The sequence below is a fragment of the Marmota flaviventris genome, chromosome 7 (assembly GCF_047511675.1).
Source record: "Marmota flaviventris isolate mMarFla1 chromosome 7, mMarFla1.hap1, whole genome shotgun sequence".
NCBI lineage: Eukaryota > Metazoa > Chordata > Mammalia > Rodentia > Sciuridae > Marmota > Marmota flaviventris.
The window spans coordinates 126,822,532-126,836,367 of record NC_092504.1 but is presented as its reverse complement, the minus strand read 5'-3'; the positions used below and the strand labels follow the sequence as shown (position 1 = coordinate 126,836,367).

The following is a 13,836-nucleotide window of genomic DNA, read 5'->3' as shown; positions in this document are numbered from 1 at the left end:
CAGGTCCTATGCTTAATGCTGGAGAAGCAGAAATGAATGACCTTGCCCTCCTGGGAGAGCTTAGAGTCTAGTAGTGTAAAAGGGGTAAATCTTCATCAAGTGAATGTAAAATGGGAAGTGGATATGAGAGAGGTCTAAACGAGGAGTTCTGAAAGACAGGACAGGGAGAAGAGCCCTAAGGGAGCTCAGGGATTCAGAAAAACCTTCCTAAAGGAGACAACAGTTGAATATGCTTAGATGTACATGGCAGTAGCTAAAATAGGAAGAAATTAACAGAAAAACAGAAGCAGAGAGGCCTTCAATAGCATGCTGTGTGCCTGGGGAGGAGTAATGGAGCTCACTTGATGTTCTCAGAGCATAACATTTGAAGCAGTGGGGAAAGGTGACAGGAATAGGAACAGCTCTTGGAGGGCTCATGCAGGATGCAGGGAGGCAAAGGACCCTATAACATGCTAGGAGGAGATGACGAGAAACCGTGGAAGCACTCTAAGAAGGAAGTCTGATAGGCATGGCTTACTTTTTTCAATGACCTTAATCCATTATAGGAAAAATAAGCTATATCATAAAAGTCCCAATTCTCTTTTCTCATAGTTCTTCTTTCTATGATATTAATTTGTCAAAGCTCTCATGTCTCAAGACCTCACCATATAGTTTAGATAATGTAATATTCCAAGAAAGAAGTATATTAGACTCACCAATGTAATTCTTCCTTTTTATTTGGCAGAATATAACAGAATCTGGATGCAAAGTATGTGAAGAACTGGAGGAAAAAAATATTACAGAATTTTTGGAGAGTTTTAAACATATTGTACAAATGTTCATCAACCCTCCTTGATTGCAATTGATCCTCTTCAGTGTTTCTGTTATTAACAAACATCTTCCCCGATGCTTAGAAGCAACAAAACACTCTGCATTTCAAATGTGCTGCCAAAACAAGATGTTCCAGCAAGAAGATGATCAGGATCTTGGATCATGTGAACTCCTAGAAATGAAGGCAGGAAAATGTCAGTGACAAAGTTAACTATGCACTTTTCTCAGACTTATTTTCCTCATTTATTTTTAATTTATTGTTGAAATTGTACATATTTGTAACATAATGTAAAATTGTGAATAAAATTGTGTACTTTTCATCAATTGAAATTGCACTGATATTTTACCTCCTATAGGAAAACGGGGTTGGGGGGCAGCGTTTGTTTAAAGGGTATAGTCTAATTATATAGCATGGCGGGGCCTGACCAATGCCATAGCTGGGCTGGTGTGCATGTATGGAACCACCGACTACTGGCTGTCATTTACTTCTCCAGTCACTGTAGCACCCAGAGAAGGAACTGGCTACCAACAAAAGAGGAACTATATGGGCACCCTGTGCTTTATGCTGTAATTTAGTTATAGATATATACAGCACTTGTTATTAAAGAAAGACATTGCAATGCCTGGTGTACAGTGTGTACCAGTAAATCTTAGGTGGTAGTGGTAATAAACACACCTTCACTGAAAGGCAGAACAGTGAACAGAAAACTGACGGTTTCAACAACATTTATATTCATGCTTTCCCAAGTAGAGGCATTTTATGTTGTAAAATAAAAAACTGCTGATTTTTAAGAGTCAAAGTTATTGAACAGAAAATAATGGTTTGTAATTTTCTGTTGACACTTTATTATAATTTCTTTGCATTTTACTATGTAAAATTAGCAAGTTCTCTAGTGTTTATATTGGTGCAAAGTATTAAAAATTAAAAAAAAATACCATTTTTAATTCTAAGTTTCCAATCTAATCCTTAGATAAAGGTTAGTCCTCCACCTGAAGTTCATTGGGATGGGGGAAGGAAAACCTGTAATACCAGTTGTATTCCCATAATATTTTATAGTGGCCATTTTAGACATATATACATACAGTGGATATAAAATTTGGAATTTTCCAGTGCTCAAAATTAGAATTATTCTCAAATTAGCTACTTAGTCTGGATCAATTCCATCGATCTTAGGAAACTCAGGGCATAAGTTTGCAATTTATTTAAAACCCTCTTAGCATAAGAAACAAAGCAATCATCTACAACAGTCTAAATTTTATTTTTCATGCTTTGTGCTCTTAAAAAAATCAATCTTATTTTAAAAACTTCCCTTTTTGGATCTCCACCCTGATTTACCTGCCCAGTGTCATTTGCCTAGAGGATCTTATGTTTACTGGCCCACTGCCCTAAATGCTGAAAATATTTGCCACACACTGTATATAATAAAGAAAGTACAAAATCATATATCGAACCTCAAATAGTAAAGGTAAAGCCTAATAAAAATTAGATTTACAGTTCTAAGTCACATTGATGAATTATGTTCTTGCATTTTCTTAATTGCAGGCAAAGAAAAGATATATGAGAAAAAAATCATCTCTACACTCTCCCTGGCAATAAACAGAAAGGACTAGAAGGCAGGGGACGTGGAAATGTAGCAGAACCAGTGCATAATTAGGGAGTCAGGAGAATCTGTAAAACCCAATTACTTGTATATAATCTTATTCTTTGTCTTAAAAAGTAAATCAAGGGGATTGTTTTGCTGCTGCTGCTGCTGCTGCTGATGATGATGATGATGATGTAGTTGAAAAAATGAGCTTGTATGTTTTCATGTGTTACTGTTATTTTTATGTGTTACTGTTTATGGTCATCAGATTCAATAATTCATAATATCAAACCAAAATATACAATATAAAATCAAATAATGTGATTGTTCCCTCCTCTCTGCCCCTACCCTACACAGAAATATTAGAGAATGCATTATTTATTATTCCTGTTATATCAGGCTTAGCATAGCTCTCTGCACACACAGGTGAGTTATGATTAACAATGCATGCCATATGTAAATCTTTGGCCCAAAGGAAACCCCATTTCCATAGAGATTTGGTTCAGTGTTTCTGAATGTGTCTCTTGACAACTGGGTCCTCACTAGGGAATTTATTATGCAAGATACACTTACTGCCTAAAGAAGTCTCCTAATCATAACTGCATTCTCTGGTGCAACAGAGGAGAAAAATTAACCAATCATTAATAAAGAGCCATGCTTATATCTTACATTTTACTTCTTCAGCACTGAATTTTAAAATAAGCTTCAAAGGTACTGGAGAAGAAATGGCTACTCAGAAGCAGAAATGAAATTTGTACATTTGGTTTTTGTAAACAGTGTCAACCCTGTCAGAATATTATCATCAGGGAATCTGGGGTCAGCCTGCAAGTTGCTCGTCTTCATCATCATTATTTTATCAATGTTCTTCCTTAGTTAAGGAATTCACTCTCAATCACTTTGGAACCTTGTATATTGAAAGCCTACTGCATGGAAAGTTTTTGCTAGGGATACAGTTATAGCTGTGAAAAAGCCCCCATGGCATCTCCATTTCATCAGGAAAGTCACGTTATCAACCTAACCAGCTGAGTGCTTGCTGGGTTGCTGCCTGTTCTATGAAAGGAAGTCTAGAATGTCCAGGGCAGGAGAAAGGATTGAAAGGGACATCTGGCAAGCTCAGTATCTACTGGTGTCACAGGCTCTGCTACACATCCCCAAACAAATAGGACTCTTTTTCTGACATGCATAGAAAAAAAATGGAGGCAGAATTTTCTACTGTCAAGGGAAGAATTGAAGAGTAAAAAAATCTCACCACTTAATCTCAGCTTCATTAAATCATGTCTAAGAGCGTCATCTCACACGAGTCCCATCACTGCAGTCATTTAATAAATTTCTTAATGGAAAGCAACCTCACAAGTAATGACTCGTTCTCCATCCACCCTAGTGTTCACGGCACACTGGACGTGAGAGTCCTCAGGGTTAATTTGTGAGGTTCTGGGGACCTTCAGAATTGGTCTGTGCTCCAGATTTTGCCACAGGGAAGACTTCCTGAAAGAAGGACTTTTTACATCACTCTTCACTGAGAACGGTTTGCTATAAGGGAAGCCAATTCTTCTCATCAGGAGAAAGGGTAGAGGAGAAGGCTCAAGAGCATGAGGACAGTGTTCTGCTAAGTTAAAGAGGGAGCTGGACAGAGCCAAGATGTGGCCAGGCAGAGAAAGTTCTAGAAACACAATGACACTGCATATAATCAGAGTTTGGCCTTGCGGAGGCTCAGAAGGGACAAAGCGGGTGGGTTCATGGAGAGCATAAGCAGGAAGCTGAGTTTCTGAAGAGACAACTGGCCTTCTGAGGGTGAAGTGAGAGGGTCAGCCTGGTGACAGTCCTGCAGGACAAGCACCAGTGTTTTCAAAGGTTTTCCAGATCGTGGTTATCAGACAAGCTCAGATTCCTGAGTTCAACTATTAAGTCAAAGCCCCCAACATGTCTGTGGGTTCTTCTCTCTAAGGACCCGGCCGATAGTCATTTGTGATTCTTTAAAGTTCACAAAACACTTTTATCTATGTTATTTTATTCAGTAAGATTGTCTATCTATCTTGGGCATAGAGGAGAAGATGTATGGAGCCTCAGAAATTGTTTACTTTTGTCACTGATGTATACAGTAAAAAAGAAAGAAATGACCTGAAATTGTGCCCAAGTTCAGCTGTGTATTTTTCTACACCGTCCTGCCTTTTATATTTCTTTTTAAATAAGCATGAGTGTAATACTCAGGAGGGGAAATTATTTGTTATTCCAGAAATCAAAATAAAGTTTAAGTATATATTTTTGTTCCCTATTTTGATATTTTTCCTTCGCACAATTCTATTCTAGTGTTTTGTTTGTTCTGCCCAGATGGCAAATGCACCATTAAGTGTATCCAGCCTGAATTAATTATCTTTTTATAGTAAGAGAAAATCCTTTCCTTTTGACAAGTAAGATGTTTGTGCAGTGTTTATGAATAAATGAAAGCAGCTGTTATACACAGCATTATTAATAGCATCGCTTCAAACATTTCATCTGAAAAGAAATCTGTTCTTTTTAATATATTGTAAACTCTTGGTGTCTCAGAGATTGTTAAAGAGTGAAAACCACAGACCTGTTATCCACACTGTGGCATCAAAAAATGTCACACTGTCTCTGAAGTACTCAATTCAAAACAGCAAACCAGAGACAGTACACTTTTAAATCGTTGTTGTCTTTGCTGATCCCTTGGCCCTGATTCTTCAGTGCCTTGCATGTTCGGAATCTGGACAGCAAAGCATCTCTCCCTACAAACAGACAGTGAGCGGGCACCCACAGCCTTCCTCCAAAGGGCCACAAGATACCATTCTCAGCTTTTCAGTTGGATGGCTTTTTGAGAGGGTATATGCCATTCCAGAAGAGACGTTTTGTTTGCTAAGAGAGAGTGGTTTGCTAAGCAGAAGAGCTCTTTACCCTCACAAAGAGGCCTTCTAGTGTCTGAGCCAGGAAAGGTGAAAGGAAAGAGAGCCCTTGTCCCCGTGATGAAATCAAGACTGCTGGGCCTCTGGTGGGGCTTCCAACTTCCCGTGTGAAATAACTTAGTTTTCCGAGAGGACACCATTTCTCAGCAGAACCCAATCACCCCTAAGAATTCCCTTCATTTCTTAATCACCTTTATTTTATTTCTAACAACAAACATAATATAGGCTCAAAGGATTGAATATCTGAAAGCAGTGACACCTAGAACGAGGGATGAAAGTTCCCAGTGAAGACTTCAAGGAAGTTCACTCTCTGAGGAGAACGCAGAGATAATAAAACCAAGAACCTTTCTGCCTTTCTTTCTTTTCTTTTAATACTTTTTTAGTTGTAGTTGGACACAATACCTTTACTTTCATTTGTTTTTATTTTTATGTGGTGCTGAGGATCAAACCCAGTGCCTCGCATGTGCTAGGCAGGCACTCTACCGCTGAGCCACAGCCTCAGCCCTCTCTCTGCCTTTCTGCAACTGGTTCATCCTCTGCCTCAGGATTCCCATGTGTGGACACTGACTGGGTAAGGACACCTCCCTAAAGGAATTTTATTTTTTGCTCTAAATTTTAAGCAATTGCTCAGATTATCATTTTTTAAATGATACACATGTAAAATCCCATTTAGGATATTTTGTATGTATTCTTAAATGAGTGCTCTACAGAGAAGTTCATTTGGTGACCTTGGTTAGGTGGGTAACTCTCATTTCTACAGAGTTCAGATTTATTCATACCAGCTTGGGACAGGTTGGCACTGTTTTTACTGGTCTGGTCCTGCAGAGTTTTGCATTTAAATAGATTGGAATAAACAATTACATAGCACTCTGACTGTGAAGATGAGGAAACTGATCTTGCCTCAATTCTTGCTTCAATTTATTTTTCTTTGTGTTTGCTAGAAATTTCAATTTGTATTTAACTTTCAAAATAGTGGGAAAAAAACAGTAAATTTGGTGGTGTAATAGTTTAGTCCATTCAAATGTTGGCTCATTCCTCAAATGATAATTTATTAAATACAATTAGTATCTTTGACTTTGAAATGAGTTGTTGGATTTAAAACTAAAGGAAACACAAAGAAAATAAAAGTTTATATTAGTGGTATAATTTTGTAGTTGCCTGATATGCATCCTTTGCAGATGTTTCAGTTTTGCTAAAATTTACTTACTAGTTTCTAGTTATTCGCATAATTTATTTATTTTATCAAATTTGTTATTAAACAAAGTCTAAACTGTTATGTAGATGTAAACAAAATAAATAGTTGTGGTTTTAGTTCTCCATAAACTTAGAAGGATTTATTTTTTGTAGTACTTTTGTTAAACTGCAACTGTTTCATGATTATTCTGAATTTTGTAAATAAATTTGCATGAGGAACTCAAAGCAATATGAAACTACACTGATAATGAGTCCTGTCCTAAGGGTACAGACACTGAAGAAGAGAGGAAATGTTAGCAAAATTCCGAACAACAGGATTTGCATTTGTAATAATGGAGAAGAAAAAGTACTACTAAATACCAAGTAACACTAAAGGCTCTAGTAAAGACTCCAGCAAGATCAAGACTGTATTGAAGAGGGAGAATGGATGATAACCTATTTTGATGTCACCATCTGGACAAAACTACTTCCAGGTGACTTGAGAGGTAATCTGGTTAGCAAAGAAATGAATCTTTTCACAATAAGCATAGGACTACCTTCCAAATCTAAGGACAGGAAGAAAAGCATAAATTAGATACTCAATCCATAGTGAATTTGTGGTTTTTTTTGAAATTTCCCTAAGTGATCTTGAAGCGTCTAGTTGATTAAAAAAAAACTTTTTTAAAACTTTGCTTCAGAATCCATAGTTATAAAAGACAAAATTTTGGAATATTCAAGTTTATAGCTATCTAAATAGTTATGAAGTTATTGAAATGAAGTTTTTGAAAACATATTTGAAACTGTACTTAAGCGTCCCAAGGAATGAGGTATTCCTATGTTCTCTTAGAAACAAAGATCAAAGATCTTTTTCTTTGAGATTGGTGTTACTCTTTTTCCAGAGTGAAAGAAAAAGTATGGGAGATGATTAACTTCTGAAAGAGAAAAAGGTTAATTTTGTCTCAGTTTGGGAGGTTCCAGTTGAACATCAGGCAGACTCACAGTTTTTAACCTCATACCAAGATAGCACATCATGGTAATTGCATGTGGCAGAGCAGAACAGCTCATTTCCTGGTAAGGAATCAAGAGACAAAAGAAGAAACCATGGTCCCACAGTCCCCTTCAAGGGAACACTTCTAATGACCCACAAGATACTGCTCTCCACAGCTGAACCACCTCCCAACAGCACCAGACTCATGACCTTGGCTTGAACACATGGACCTTTAAAGAACATGTAACATCCAAAGTTTAGTAGGACTAAAACTTCAATTAACTACTAATAAGTCTATTGTGAGAAGTGAGTTAAGAGAAATAATTAAAGAGGACTCCCTCATGTCTATATAGGTTACTTAAATAAAATTTCCTGCCAGGTTCTAGGAATGCATATGTAACTCAACTTTGATAGTATCTGTGCTGCTAATGGAAAAAGTGTATTTTTTGCTTTTGCTATTGTATTTTTACTTTTCCAAACTTTTAATACTGGTTTTGATTTCTCCACTCTCTTAGTCATGTCTCAAGAGCATTTTTAACCTGGTATCTACACCTAATTAGGCTGCCCATACATGGAATTTAGGCTTTAGCTCTCAGAAAATAAATGTAAATTTGTTATCACTTTGCATAATTCATTTTCAGGAGTGGGTCCCTAGTTTTTTGTCAGATTCTTAGAGTATTCCATATATCAAAAGGGCTTAAGAATGCATCTCTAGGAATTCCCATTCCTTCCTACTAAGCCAAAAGTTCAGGCAGCATTATAGGTTGTAAAACTTGAATATATATTTTCACGTTCATCTAGGGATGTTGTTAAAATGAAGATTCTGAACTCAGTAACTAACTCCCAGGAGACATGAGGCTGTGGTTCAGGCAGGTCACATTTTGAGCAGTAAGGGTGTAAAACTTCTAAGTTTGACATCAGAGAGCTTTTACCTCTGAGCTATTCAGGCAAGCCACAGTCATGACTGGATGGACACCACCCAGAGAGACCCAAGAGTGGGTGTGGTCTTAGTCATCTAATATTAGGCAAGTCTCTGAACCCCTCAGAGCCTGCTTTCTATTGGTTAAAAAGGCGTTAGTGATATTGACTCCAGGACTGATGTGAGTTATTCTACTAACTTGAAACTAGTTATTTGGCCTAACTCACTACAATAGAATTGCAATACTACCTCTGCTGAGTATAGCTGCTTGCCTCATTTATATTGATTATTGATTTGATATATGACCTTGTGTACTCATCTTCTCATTTCATCCTTCTCCCGTTAGTCAAGAATCGAGCCTGTGTAGATGGCATTGCATTACAACTCTTAGGTGTCAGGTGAGCCGGAAGCTTGAAAGCTTTGGAATATATCATGGTTGTTTCTTCACATAGTTTACTTGGCTGTCCTTGCTTGCTAACAAATGATATTATGTTCTCATCATTAAGCTACAAATAACCCACTTGAATCGAAGTGTGGAATATGATATGTCAAGAAATTTGTAATGTTTTGAACAACCCACAATAAAAAATTAAAAATAAAAAAAAAAGAATAAACTGAACAATGCACATAAAAAAAAAAGGCAAGGCAATTTGGTCACTACTTTCTTATTAGCAAAGTATGAAGGTCATGGTTAACATGGAACTTCCATTAATTTGACCTACTACCAAATTCTCATCATTAACAAAGTCTCTGAACAGATGGTAGTAAATAAATGTGGTGGGAAACATCGGTACTGATTTATAATTTTTCAACTCTTAAAAAGTTGCTGCTTGTGGGAATAGATCACACTATTAAAAAAAAAAAAAAGAAAGAAAGACTGTTGTGTTATTCTTAAAGACTATTAGGCTCAAGGTTACCAGCCAAGCATAATTCTTGTTTAATTCTCCCATTACCACAAAATCCTGTTTATGTCAGGAACACCTTTAATAGAATGTCACTTCAAATCATGAAAAGACAAAGACAGGCAGTGTAATTTACTTTAGCTAAAAAAAGACACCCTTTCCACAGGTCGCCCTGAGCTAGCAAGTACATCAGGGACAATACAGTTTGCTTCTGACCTCCCTGCTGTATATCAGACCCCCCACCTCCCAATAAATGAATTCCTTTTTATAGCTACATGAATCAGAGTGCTTTTCTCCCTATTCCTGAAGGGAATTCTGGGTGATGATCCCAGGATAAAAAGCATTTTTGGTCTCTGATACTATGGTTTAATTTTAGCTTCTCTATATAAAATGCACTTGACTTATCTTTCCAACTCTTGAATGTCGGACTCAACTCCTGCAGCCCAGGGGATGTTCTGATGTTCCTTAGGGTCCATGACTGCCTTTAGTGAATTGTGTAACTCCATGAGATGAACTCTCCACAAGCTTGACTGCTTAGATGTCATTGAAGAAATCTGTACTAGTATCTGAAACACAACATTGGACCTAATAGGTACCTCTGGTTGGCCATGGGCAGCTAGAGGCCTTGAAGTACAACAGAGTAAAGGCCACTGACTGGACCTTAAAGAGATAGTTTGAAGAACAAATCTCTAGAAAAGCAACATTTTAAAGAAAATTTGTATGATTTTTTTCAGTACAGTAGCTCAAGTATTAAATCAATAAAGCAAGGATGTAAGTGTTGGCTGTGCCATTAAATAACAAAAATGAACTTGATGATTGCTTATTTGCTCTAAATTGGGGCAGTAGAATAATCTTTGATTCCAGAAATGATTAAAGTCTCTGGAAATGATTGCTAGGATGGCTAACAGAATCTGTTGCCTGGCCAACAAATTCCCACAAGTTGACCACCTTAGGGGTTCCTTGCCATTGGCCATGCTTTGGAAATGCAAAAGTACAACATCAGAGGAAACCTTTTGGGTCTATAATGTGTACTGTAGAACCCTGGATGTCACAACGCCAAGTTTTCCATGTTGCAGAGCTACTCAAAAAGAACAGGGTAGGGAGTGAGAGGGTAGGCTTGAAGGGCCTACCTATTAAGGGGACTCCTATAGGAGATGGGCAAGAGATGGGCCCTGCCCATTTTTCTTCACTTCCTTCAGTTATCATACCATGTTTTTGACTACCTCTTTTATTTATTTACTTATTCATTCATTCATTCATTCATTTTGGTACTAGGGACTGAACCCAGGAGTGCTTAACAACTGAACCATATCCCCAGCTCTTTTTATGCTTTATTTTGAGACAGGGACTCACTTAGTTGCTTAGTGTTTCACTAAGTTGCTGAGGCTAGCTTTGAACTCACAATCCTCCTGCCTTAGCTTCAGAGCTGCTGGGATTATAGGCATCTACTGCTATACCCAGCTTGACTACCACTTTTATAAAGTTATCTTTGTCTACTGCGGTGGCTCACAAACTTTACCATATACTAAATTTACCTGGAGGACTTAGAAACTAATGCACACTGCTCATTCTCACTCCCAGAATTCTGCTTCAGAGGGAATAAAGAGGGAGAAGGAACAATAATTTACATTTATAACAACATGATGTATTGGTCTATTACATATGTTTTGGAATACTTGGTTGATTACATCTTTCCTGTTTAATATTTCTCTTCCTTTTCAAACTAGAACTCCCTCTCCAGGAAAGCCAATCTATACAAGTTCATATGTAATTTAATACTAGAGGAAGAATTCGAACCAGTTTCTCTCTCTAACACTGACAGGTATATATTCTTACGAGGTTTAGGCTTGAAAAGAGTCTCCTAAAGGAGGTGACATAATTGAATTAGTAGAAGTTTATCCCCAAAAGTGAGTGAAGAAGGATATCCCAATACTTTCACTCTGAGCTCTGGACTTTGTCCGTTGCCCTCTGACCTCCCACTTTTTCCTCCTGGATGCTGTCTTCCTGTGTTGTGACCATCCCCATCATTCTCCCCCCCCTCGTATGGGAGAAGGCAAGCGCCCTATTCGGTGCATAAATCTCTCATTTGGGGCTCATACTGGGGAAAGTTTTTATGTTCTTCTGACCTTAAGTGCTGCACAGATTGTTCTCCATTAGAGCAAGGACAAAATTACTTCTCATTTTCTTCCCACCATCACTTTCCTCAAGGCCTAATAATTTGATCTTTTCGGTACAGCTGTTTCCCCATATAACTTAAAAACAAAATTGTTACTCTGGTTGATTTTGTTTTAATGTCTGAGCAATCACACATGGTAAATTCAATCAAACAGAAATGATGATTGGTGTTTGAAAAGGAAACCAAGATTCACAGAGAGACTGGTTGTAAGCAATCTGCAGGGGAATTCTAGCATCTCACTCTCAATGTGAAGGCAGCTATAGTCTGGGAAGAATTATCAAGTAAGCACGACCCCAGACATTACTAATACTCTTTAAGAGTGCCTGAGTTCTTTGTGACATTTCAAATTTTGATGAGTTTTGGAGGTCATTTTGGGATTCCATGAAATACTCAGCTTAGCCTAGGGCTTCTTACGTCAATCATCTATAGTCACAGGTCTCATCACACCTGCCTGTTGTTCACATTTGTATGACTCCATGGTCCTTGAAACCACTTTACTGTACAACCTCTTAAAGGCAATGCCACTTACACTTCAAATGGGATTCAGAACAGAAATTCTGGCCACCAGTGCCACCTCTTCCAGCGAGGTTACTGAGAAAGATATGCAAAAACAGAACAAAGTAGACACAAGAATTTGTATAAACAGTTATCACCAGCTTGGTTTTGAGCCCCTTCAAACTGCAGTATGGAATCTTTGTGAACTATGGTCCCCTTACCTTTGACACACTGTAAGCCTAGGGGCAAATCTCAGCACCCAGCACCAATGTAAGAAAACCCTGCAATTTAAAAAAATGCAATAATTAAAAAAAAAGGGTGGAATATTTCCTGAAAACTGAAATGAAGAGGTTAGATTAGAGGAGCATTAGCCTGGCTCTCATCTGTGTCCAGCACAAGCTGAGGAAATGAGGTTCCCCTTGGTGCAATGGGCTGGCTACAAAAAAAAAAAAAATCTAAGAAAAATAGAAAGGCGAAAGAACCACAGGACACAGAAAATATTTCAAAAGCAGGGGTGGGACGGGCAAACTGGAGCCCAGGCTTGCTTTATTTATATCAAGGACATCGAAGGCAGGGATATGGTTTCAAGGGCAGAGTCTGGCTTTGTGTTGTCTTGCAGTCAGCAGGTTGATTGACATCTTGGCAGGTCATACCCAGGTCTTGGCAGGTCTCAGGTGCTGTGTGGGATCTCTGGCATAGCTTGAGGGGGAAATTCACCAATGCCAGACTTATCCCCTCTTTAGGCTACTATGTGCAATGTAGTCCACACACAGCCCACAGACGGCTCATGATACCTGGCTACCCAGCCCAGGAATTCTTAGGGTTGCTTCTATTAACAGCTTCATGAAAACAATTGAGTCCCAATAGAAGAGTTCCCTGTTTCCACACACACACACACACACACACAGAGAGAGAGAGAGAGAGACTCAGATGTCTAATCCTTTCCCCATCACATAAACCTACAAGTCCTTTTGAGCACAGTGGTCTAACAAAATATCTTTGAGTCCAGTGGTGCTGAGTCTTAGGGCTTAAGGGTATTTCTGCAGGGTTGGGAAGATATGTTTGAGTCCAATTTGCATAATTATAATTATCAGAGTTCAACAAAGAAAAAACAATTAAAGCCATACATAGTAATATTATTTGCTTAATCACTGCAGATTTTTTTTAGATTTTCCATTTTTTGGCATGTGCACTTCTAAAATACAAAACGAGTTTACATTGTAGATAATATTTTATGTCATTTTTACCTGATGTATTGTAAACCTCACTTTAATAGCCATATAGCAGTATATCATTTTAATATACTATATTTTCTAAGTCTTTTTCCTATCATTGCACCTTAGTTATTTTATACCTTGTTATAAACTATCTCTTCAATAAGTATCCCTGAGATAAATCTTTTTGCCTACTTTCAGTTACTCCTTTAAGATACAAGTCTTTTAATCAAATAATACACATATTTTAAGGACACCTTATTGTTGAATAGGAATTTTATTCTCATATTTTGTTTCTGCCCATAAGAAAGACTGATCATGCCTCAGCTTACACATTTAAGTATCATCTGACCATTTTCTGTCCTTCTCCATCTTCCCATCCTCCACTATAATGGCGAGTTGAATTGATCAGAGGGCACATTAAGAGGCCTCTGTCCACTAATAGTTAAGACTTTTAAATTATTAATCAAATTGGAGTACATCAGGGCTTCCTGCCTTTCTCGAACTGCCAGCATCCTGTATTTCTGTCTGAGACTGACTAGCCTTCTGTCTAGCTGCTTCTAGACTATCTGCAATCAGGCTTCTTGATGTGATCACGACTGGGTGAGAGGGTGAGTTGACAACACAATTCTCTCCTTTACCTCCAGGTTTTTAGTTG

General features: G+C 37.9%; 1 protein-coding gene across 3 annotated transcripts in view; it reads left to right on the top strand.

Moving 5' to 3' along the window:
- The window catches only part of Il15 (interleukin 15), a 73,146-nt gene extending 72,006 nt beyond the window's left edge, over positions 1–1,140 (top strand). For all 3 annotated transcript variants that reach the window (XM_027926737.3, XM_027926738.3, XM_027926739.2), the window contains one exon: positions 725–1,140. In XM_027926737.3, the coding sequence (XP_027782538.1) occupies positions 725–835 (111 nt within the window). In that variant the 3' untranslated portion in view covers positions 836–1,140. The remainder of the gene's footprint in view (positions 1–724) is intronic.
- Positions 1,141–13,836: the final 12,696 nt, after the last annotated feature.